At 36.9% G+C, this 10,680-nt stretch overlaps 1 protein-coding gene across 5 annotated transcripts in view; it reads right to left on the bottom strand.

Moving 5' to 3' along the window:
* Positions 1-1,265: 1,265 nt before the first annotated feature.
* RMDN2 (regulator of microtubule dynamics 2) overlaps positions 1,266-10,680 on the bottom strand; it is a 55,549-nt gene continuing 46,134 nt past the window's right edge. For all 5 annotated transcript variants that reach the window (XM_058834587.1, XM_058834588.1, XM_058834585.1 and 2 more), the window contains one exon: positions 1,266-1,986. In XM_058834587.1, the coding sequence (XP_058690570.1) occupies positions 1,933-1,986 (54 nt within the window). In that variant the 3' untranslated portion in view covers positions 1,266-1,932. The remainder of the gene's footprint in view (positions 1,987-10,680) is intronic.

Genomic DNA, 10,680 nt, shown 5'->3' with positions numbered 1-10,680 from the left:
CTAATTAGATAAAAGGTTATTTCATGTGAATTTAATGGGGAATGTTTATTTATTCAGTCTAGTATGAAATTTGCTTTTTCACAAAAACATAACATTATTGACCCATGATTAACTTGCCACTCACTGGAATCTGCATTTTCCAAGTCCTCTTCCATAGAATTGCAACTAGCCTGGTCTCCAGTCTCTTTCTGTTAATTACTTCAATTCAAGACTTTATATTTGCCCTTAATGAAGTAAATCCTACTTACATGATGTAATTTCAGTAATTAATATAAGTAACTTCTTGTTCTAATCTGTTCCTCCAATACATTTTCAGCTTTTATCACCAATAATTACTTGTAAATGAAGTATCTATTGCATAATCCAATTTATTTTATAAAGGATATCAATTAGCATAAAATTGATGTCAGTAAAGGCCTCCTTAGTACATCTTCCTAGGTGACTGATTTGTTAACAACAACCCTAAGTGCAAATCACTCTCATAGACTCTTTTAAACAATGCTTCCTGCATTGGCTATGAAAAGACCAAAACCAGACTTTACCAACAGCCGCTTACCAAAATCACAATGTGTCACCTTTCCCACTTCCCCATTCACAAGTCAGTTACTCTGTGTGAATCACAACACTCTGCCACAGAACGAACGGTTAGGATTAATCTTTCATAGTATTTTCCCTTTTCTCTGAAATTATGTATTAAAAAAAAAAAAGAACTCTTGAATTGAGACAAATAGAAACCGTTCTTCCACAGGATGAACATTATGCATACTTCAATTTGTGAGGATCTCCCTGTCTTTACCATAAAGTGGTCCACATTATTTTACACATTGAATAGATCAAGGGAACATTTAGCTGTCTTTACTCAATTCTATGTTCTTTAACAGAAATGCCTACTTCTTTCAGGTACACTCCCTGCATCTAGATTAAGATCCTGAATTAAAAGTCAATCACAACTGACCTCTATTCTTCTACAGACTGGTGTATTCTGGATCACTCCAGTGGTGAATGGAAATTCTTTCCCTATCTGCTACATTCTATTGAAAACACTGCTGTCCAAAACAGACAGAAGCAGTAGGTCTTTGGTAGTCTATTTTTATGTACAGATTATGTTACATAGATGATATAAAAGGTTAGTGATGGACACATGCTGGAGAAGATTCTCCAAAGACACTCTGATGAAACCACATTAGGCAACTCTTCAAAGATAGTCAGACTTCACCAACTTCATGGAGGTCCTGATACAAATCCATTAAACATCACGGCTGTCATAGATTAATCTAACCACTTCATTTAATTGGTCTGATCTTTAATATTGTACTTGATGCAACAAATAAATTATAATATTTAATTTATAAAATTTTCACATTTCTTTGTAAAACCAACAATATGTTTAAAGTAAAAAGAGCTTTGTTGCGGCAACAGCTTTGTTTAACTTCAACAAGACTGTAACTTTTTTAAGAGTAGAGAAATGTGTAAACATATTCATGATTTTCTTCTGTACACATCTGTGTAAATTAGTTGATATAAATATAATTTACTATAGAAACATTTTTTGTTTGTTTATGCTACACACAGTTCTATGCTGGCATCATGTACTAATTGATTAATCTTTTGAAGAGTGAGATTTATTCCTTTTGCATTCTAACCCCCAGTAGGTCCATTGCTAGCAGTGGACTTCATGTTCAGAGAATCAGACTCACAGTGTCAGAAGTCTAAAATTAAACTTCAGTACAAGATTATAAATAATCAAAAATGAATGTATTATTTTAATATCATAATCACCATACACTTAAAGGCCATGATCCAATCCAACCAAAATCAATGACTCTTTTTCCACTGATTTAGCTGAAATTCACCCGCAGTTTCCAGTCACTGTAGATTCTCATTTTAGTTTTGCAATTTTATTACAGTGTGAAGAGTTAAAAGTACGTAGTATCAGAGCTTCAGTGTAAGAAGTAAAGCCTCTAAGTCTTTCTGGGCCTCTTTATCCTGAAAGAAACAGACAACCATGCATCAACTTAGAGAAGATAAATCCCTTCATTTGCCTAATACGTGCCTACCCACATTTCTTTACTAACAACAGACATAACATACAACTGCAACAGTCACAAAATGTAAAGACTGCATAGTAAGTTAATTTATCAGTGAATACAAAAATAGAGTTTGAAGTGAAAACAAGAGCCAGATGGCAGCCCTCCCTTTACAGCTCTGTTTAAGCACTTAAAATGATAGCCCACAAATAGCCTTTTCAGCAGACCAGTAAGCCCTTCAGCTTGGGATACACCTTTCATTGGTATACTTTGCATAAAGTAGTGCCTTGCCTTATACCTGCCATAATCTTGCATCCTGACCACATGCAGTTTCTCTAAAGATGTTCTATAATGTTTGCTAATGATTTATTATGCAACTAAGAAGACATTGGGAAATGTAATTAATGACATAGGTTAGATTGTGTTTTCAGTGCATACAGCCATACCTACCTGGAATAACCACCATGGGCTGACTGCACCCTCATTATCTCCCAGACGGAGCTCTGCCTGTGCTACTGGGCTTACAGCAGAATGGGGCCAATGTGGGAGCAAGAGACTAGTGACCTGCTGTGCTCAGAGCTATCACTACTTTGTGCTCCTAGGGCAGCAGGAAAAGGCTCCTTTTAGGCCAATGTTTTAAGTGCACAGTTTGCATGGGGCTTTAAACCTAAGCCAGGCCTAAGACTGTCTCACAGGTAGTCAGTGACACATATTTTGGCTATTCCATGTATAATCTGCTTGGAAAAGGGCACATGCATATAAGCATGTAACCACGGTACAAAACCTCCATTATTCTAGTTATTTTTAAATGTCCCCTGGACATAATCTTCCTTTAGCTGCTGCTGCAAAACTTCTAGCTTGCAAAATGCATCTTAGCTTAAAACTACACATCTAACATGTCAGCACCTCATGCCTGCAGGCTCGCAAGATTCCAAACACCCAACACATGCATCCATGCATATTTAACAGTGCAAGTGAAAAGTGCCTGCACAGCACAGATTTCGTGTAAGTATTGCTAATGACAGGGACCAGTAATGGTAATGCCACAGGATATTCTGAAAGAAAATACTGTAGACAGTCAGTGAAGTAATCACTAAACTTCAGATCACCCAATCAACCAAAGAGCTGGAACAAAATACAGAACATTTTAGAATATATTTTATGGGTGAAGAAATTCCTGCTTCTCTTTATTTTGGTTAGTTGTCTATAATGTCATGGAGGAACAGAGAAGAATATTGAGATGATAGAAACCATATGCCAGACATGTCAAACTACATCATATTATTGGTCTGGATTAAGGCATTAATACATTAGCTGGACACTTCTCTTGGAGTTACTGCCTTACTCCTACTGGCAACAATAGGCTAAACTATCTGCCTAATCATTTATCAGAGGCCTTAAAAGGCACACACTGCAAAGCCAGTAAGATCTTGCCAAAATACTCTAACAGAAGGAAATGTCATACGGCCTTGAGCACTCCTTAAACTCCACATCACTACAAGCTGCCTGGAGCACCATATCACTGCTTTCAACAAAAACTGAAAAATTCAAAGTTTTCCCTTATTTCAGGGAAAATACACACTTTTCTGTACTGACACTGGTCAACTTATGAAAATGATTCTAAACTCCATTGAATAAAATAAGTAAAAAGACAGATATTGTCCCATGCTAATAAGAAATGGAAAAGTTTCATTGTATCTGGTTGTACTCTTAAGACAGTTTTCTAAGCTGAAAATTATTAAGATGCAAGTTTTCTCATATCTGAATTGAGTTCAGCATTTCATGAGTTGATGGGATACTCTACTCATTTTACAGGATACAGCATTTTAAAAATTTATCTTCAAAAACTTTGGATAATTGTCTCTGTCTTTAGAAGTAAAGGATTATATTGGGCAATGAGCTTTGCAAGTTGCAAAGGTCCAGAAACATTGGGCAATCTTCCCTGAATCTTCCTCTGGGCTTAGGAAAAAGAATGGAACAAACCCATGATTGCTGTAAGAGCTGTCTGGAGAAGAAACTGCAAACGTGCAAAGCATTCTTCCTCTGGTTTGCCAGTTCTAAACAAGACTGCATCAGTTAAAGCAGGAATTATTGTTGCAAACCGCTTAATGGGTTGCATTAATTGAGTCAGCAGCTACCAGTCCATAAGAACTTGTACAGCAAAAACATTGAAAAAAATCAGTAATGGCATTAAAAACAAAGCTGAGAATGGACAGTGAAGGGAACTATTATGTCACCTTTGGAGAGAGTCCTTCCAGACCAAGAGGTGTGTCATGCTAAAAGGAGAGAGAAGCCACAACTCTGTTCAGTGTACTAGTTTCTGGTTCTAAGGGTGAAAACTTCATTATTGCCCAAAGCTTGGCTGCTAATGGAAAGAAAAAGCCATAAATCTTATCAGGGGCCAACTCTCTTCCTTGTTGATTTCTGGGCCTGTGACTTTCTAAAAATGAACAATAAGGCCAGGTTTGGGGTTTTTTTGTTGGTTTTTTTTTGGGCTTTGTTTGTTTGCTTTGCTTTGGGTTTTTTTGTTTTGCTTTATTTTTTTTCTCCAGACAGCAGACTCTCTCTTTAAAGTGTAGCAAGCAGAAGACGAGCTGCAAGCTGTAGGAGGAATGCAATATATTTGCGTCAGTCCCATTTGTTCACCCTGAGGCTTAGTTCAGCACTGACTGAGCCATTTTCAACCTTGTCTTTCTACTGTCAAGGCTTACATTTATTAAACACCCCTTATATAATTTTCAGAGTTGAATATGAGTTCAAAATGTTCTGCAAACTGCTACACAAAAGGTATTCAAATTACAGGGTCAGGGACTACATTTCGCCTTATTCCTATTTTGTTGCTTTACTTTTATATTTCAACATTCACAGGGGATATGCACAGGAAAAAAAGACCTGGGAGGCCAGGGACTGAACAAGGGGAGAGAGGGAGTTGAAAACAAGAGCAAGAAGGAAGAGAGAGCTGGTGGGAAAAAGGGAATGTTGGCTTAACTGGAAGTAGTCCACATTTTGACAGTTCATTTTTGCTGAAAAAAATTTACTGATACATATACGTGGAGAGTTACACATAAATGTGCACATAAAAATTAAACGGTAATTAAAGCCAAGACAGAAAGATAATGATTTTACCTTCCATCTCTGTTAATTATTTCCTTATGTGCTAACACACTCAACCCAGGCCCTGCACATGTGTGCACTTGTTGACAAAGTCCCAACTGTCAACAGAGAACGATACACCCCCATGACCACAACCAAAATGGTTACACCAGCCAACGAAAACATAATTGTGTGCAACCACTGCCAAATCCCAAGCTGACATGCATCCTGTAGGGTTTCACTGAAGTCAGCAGGGCAGTATGGTATATTAAATGAGCTGGGCTGCAAGGGTGGTCCAAAGCTGTAGCCTGATATGCAGTAACAGCAATGAGGTGCTGAGAGACACTCCTGCTTTTGGGTACAGCTGTATCATTCCCTCACAGCTCCAGGAGAAATCCTGGACTGTAGCAGAAGAGACTCCCAAACATGCACAAGGGTTGTTAGAGAGCAATAGTTCTTGTGGACGGTATAAATCATACAAAGATAAATGCTATCCTATCCCTTCTCAGTTTCCTGACAGATTCTCACAGATGGTGTGACTATAGTGTGCACTAATGATTGTGTAATACCATTCAGTTTCTCCTTCAATATTGCAATACACCAATGCAATCATCTATGTGCCACCTTCTATGTGACTGATGTATGTCACAAGCTGGGGCATTCTGTGTTCTTTCATCTCATCATTATCTTCTCTGGGGACTAACCAGAACTTCTCAAGGCTTTTAGGATCAAGACAAGCACAGCTTTAAAATATGCAGCTGCCAATAAATACAGATTTTTGGATATTACTTCAAATGGAGGGAAAAATACCCTTTTGAACTCATAAGACTATGAATAAAGAGTTCAGCTCATTCAAGGACTACTGTTGAAAAATTACAAAACATCAGAATACAATTCAGAATAGTAGTCATGTAAAATTTTAATCAGCTAGTTCTTTTCTGGCTTGTAAGACTAAACTTCCCCTATGATCTGGTTTTCTTTTACTATTGTATACAATGTGGAGCCTTTGGTGTTCAAGACATTCTCCTCTTTCTGTCTGGCTGCTGCCTCTCCCATGATGGGACCTACAGCTTTTCTTTCTGATGAAAGAGCCTGAACACAATCACACCCCGTTACAGGCCCCTCAGAAAGGTGCCTGTCAAGGCTTTCCTTCACCCTGTATATTGCCTCCAAGACAACATATTTAAAATCCCAGGAGTTTGACTTGGCCCAGCTACTCTACAAAAATTCAAAATGGGATTTTACCAATCTATTTTGTAATCCTGGAGTGCACCACCACCTCTGTGAATACTTCTTCCTCTCTGCCCCTGCATCATCAGAATGCCAGTGGAGCAGACACACTCCATACTTTGGGGAACTGGCTGCTGTCCAGTCTTGCTGGACTAAGAACTAAACTAAAACAGTGTTAACTTTGATAGGATGTTGAAACAAATACTGTGTGATAGTCAGTTTAATACTAAATATAATAAGCTTGGTATTTATCAGGGTAAACTTCATTCTTATGTACGAAACTGTGACACCACAAAAAAACATCTTCATCACTTTTCAGAGGGAGAGAAGAAATAAGTACACAATGCAAACAAACCTTTTTTCAAGAACTTCAAAAACATGCAGATAGAAAATTGATCTGATCACTAAGATAGAGAAAAATAGACTATTCTTTGAAGTGCAAAATAATGTAAAATATGGACAGTCTCAAATTATTTTATCAACTCTTTAACAAATGTCTCATTTTCCCCTCGAATTTTAGTTTGAAATTTGATCCCTTTATAAAGAGTTTTTAAAAAGTGTATTCCCTGAGCTTGAAGCAGTCACATTCACTGTATACAAAACCACTAAATAAGCAATAGTTTTTTTAAGCTTTGAGTTGGTGGTAGCTTTTAGGAAATTCTTGTTCAACTCCACAAACACTACTAGCAGGAAAACAATAGTCCAGAATTCTAAATTAACACAAATCTGAACACTTCCATTATTTTTCAATTGAAACACCATTTACTTTTGCTGGCCATTTGGAGGCAAAAAATGCAAAAAATCTAAAGCAACAAATATTCTCTGAAAAGACTGACATATTTGATCTGAAGATGTGAAAAGAAAATATTCTGGTTGATGAGAAAACAAGAACACTTTTATATGGTTAGCCCAAATTACTCAGTTTCAATTGATAGTTTTTTTCAAAAACAAGTCATAATTTGTAAACTTCACTTTAAAAGCAAGAGTAAATTACTTTTTTCTCCTCAAAATCCTACTTAGAAGGACAGATTACAACAATGGCTTCAAATAAGATCTGTTGGAAATATCACAAGGTCTGCTCATATGACCAATCCATGGTGGCTGGAGTGGTTATTTCTCAGAAAATCTTGAAAAATCCAAATACAGAAATGGTCTGTTGGAACAGAACAGCTGATGGGTGCTGAAGTTTATACTCTAAACTCCCATCCCAATTTTTTCCTTATAGACAATACTAAAAATGAAATTTATAGCCAAGGAGATCAATTATTGTGTTGTAAAAAAAAGCATAGGAAAATTCTGAGCATGATTTCTCCTCAGCAGCTGCATTCTTGTGTAAGCATTCTGCCATTTTTGCTGCCCATTATTACTTTTATCACCTCCTCCACATGAGTTTCAGATGTCACTGTGGCTGAAGGCAGTCTTTAACAAGTCTTTGCTTCCTGCCATTCTACACCTGTAAGAAGTGAATGCCACAATCATGAATTTTTGTAATATCTAAATCTCCCTCACATGTTAATTTCAACCCTGAATTGCCATAATTTCTAATTACTGGGAAGGATGGAGTGCCCAAAATCACCAATAATTTTGTAAAACACTTTCTTACCTTTAGGGAAGTTTTTATCTACATTTTAAATAAGACTTCCAGCAACTCAATGCAAAAAGATTTCCTTTGCATTTTTCCTACTTTCCTGCCTTCATCTCTTCCAAGACTACACTTTCTGTAATGCAACTACTGCTTTTCAGATTAATTTTTTTAAAATGTAATAGAGAATAAAATAGAGACTAGAACCTTGAAATTTTAATCTCTTTCTTTGCAAGGCTGTTAACTCCTTTGTGGTGCAACACAAGCACAGAGTTCATTGTCATGCTCATGCTCATCTCCAGACACAAGAAAAAAATAATTCTGTGACTATTATACTTTATAATCCTACATTGAGACTTGAATTTCTACAAGTTCCAGCTTTGAAAACTTCCAATCATCTTTATTATAAACAAGGAATTAGGGCTTTATTCCCCTTACAAGCAAAGGACCATGTGTTTAACCATACACATACATACACACACACACAGACCTGTTATGTCTTTCTGTATGCAAGACAGGCACTCATGATTTCAAAATTAAATTACATTTTTGTCTTCAAATTAAAAGAAGTAATTTTGTTCCACCACAATAGTGCACCACATCTGGTTTCAACAGCCCTTCATGCAGTCACACTCAGCAAGGCTTTGAGCACACTACAAAGTAATGAGTCTCAGTAACGGTAATGCAACATCCACTAGAGGAACAGAGCAGCTGTTAAGCACTTAACAATAACTCACAGCAGCCCTGAACATTGGGATCTATTTTACTGAAGGGGCAAGTGTTTCCCAGGACCCTGAGGTTATCCACCTGGGTAGCAACCAGAGAAAAACTGGACAATTAAATGTCCCATGCACCTCCAGCAGTGAAGTACCACTTTACACTATTTATGGCCAAGGAAGGATTGTATGATTCATCAGAGGCTTTTTGTTTAGAGAGGACAGAGAAAGGTCTTTAATGTTGCACTGAAATATCAGCTTTGTTTTTCCAGATGTAATTTGAACTAAATCTCATATATTTCCTTTTAAAATAAAAAAATGCATAGACTGATAAGTTAAAAATGTGCCAAACTATTTTTAAAAACTGTCCTATTTTTAAAAATCCTCCTGTAATTCTTAATTTACAGGATGCACTTAATCAGAACTTGTTTCTTTTTTTATAATTGCTGTGTATCCTTTTTAAGATTCAGAATAAGTCTGAAACAGGCCATCTGATTTTTTTTCCTTTAACAAGAATTAGCTATGTTTGGAAACCCCTTTACCGCTTGAATTAAAACAAATTCTGTAAATGGCACAACAGATGCACAGAAGGGATATTTGGATGTGACACAACATTCAAGACAAAAATAATATCACTTAACTCAAAATGTTACATGAAATAAATCCTAGAAAAAGTGTCAAAGACATGTCCTGAGTTACAGCAGCTGAGAATTTGACCTGCGGATTAAAATGAACTATGGGCCACTTTACTGATGCCAAGCACCTCTGGTTTCCAGAAGTCACTGGAAACTGTGGATGCTCAGAAGCAATAAAAAGTAAACCACTGTCTATGATTATTTTTCTGTGGGATGATTTGTATCATGAAATACTATACATTTCCTCAATGTGGCATCTTTCCAGCAACTTTGTCTCTCAGTCTGCTCCTGATTTTATGCCTTTATACAAATACATGTTTCTCAGTAGAAGCCAACATTTAAAAACAATAAAGGAATTCCCCTGCTTCAAGAAAGAGAAAACTCATATGAGAAACTATGATTACACTTGGGAATGATGGGTTTCACATGACTGTGACAAAACACCACACTGCTGACAACCTTGAGATCCTGAGCTGTGGCAAACAGAAACAAATCCTCAGACTGCTGCTGACCTGTGCTTTATTCTCAGACCATGAACCCCATCTTCTACAGAGCTGCAGTCAATTCAGGCACTTTATTAGCATCTGTTTATTACTCTCTCCCCAATGCCTCTTCAGTCTTATTACAGTCTCTTCCCCCTCTTAAACTAACCTCACTAAATGTTATTCCTACATACAGCCCCAAGCCCTGAACCAGATCACTTCCAACACGTTTTCCCAAAAATCAGTAACAGTCTTTCTGTAACACAATAACCAAAACAACATGTAATATTCGAATTCAGATGGGATTTGAGGTAACAGTCAGCAATAGCAGAGTTCATGTTCCAGATCTCCATTTCACAGTAATTTCTTTCAGCATGCACTGAAAGGGTTTTTTTACCCTGTGTTGAAGCTGAGTGCTTGGTCGATTTTTTTAAATTGAATTACATACTACTGCCCTAATGCCATATTCTTCTGGACTCTTTTTTTCTAAATTTAACTCAAAACACATCACAAGTAAACAAGACAAAGAAGACGAATCCATGATATTTATAGAATTAGTCAAAACAGGAGAGGTCAAATCGTCTTGTCCTTTTCAGAGGGACAAACGATTTTTGGGGCCCATTTGACACTCACTGTTCTGTTTACAAATCAGTGTAATTTTTATTCTCATCACCACCCTGCTTGCCAGAATACATACACCTATCCCTCCAACTCCTCTTGAATTCCTGCTCTCACTTCAGGGTTACTTCTCCTTCTCAGGTCTGCTGATACTTCAGGAATGTGATAGGATATTAAACAGATAATTTATAGCAGCCTTTCCTATGTTCTGTAATAGGCAAGCTGAAGGTATATTTTAACAGTAAGCAAAGAATAAGGAGAATGAAATCGTTGTTAATGTCAAATCAGTATCAATAT

Source organism: Poecile atricapillus, chromosome 3 (assembly GCF_030490865.1).
Source record: "Poecile atricapillus isolate bPoeAtr1 chromosome 3, bPoeAtr1.hap1, whole genome shotgun sequence".
In the NCBI taxonomy this organism is placed as follows: domain Eukaryota; kingdom Metazoa; phylum Chordata; class Aves; order Passeriformes; family Paridae; genus Poecile; species Poecile atricapillus.
Note: the sequence above shows the minus strand (reverse complement) of the source record. Positions and strands in the feature narration are given on the sequence as shown.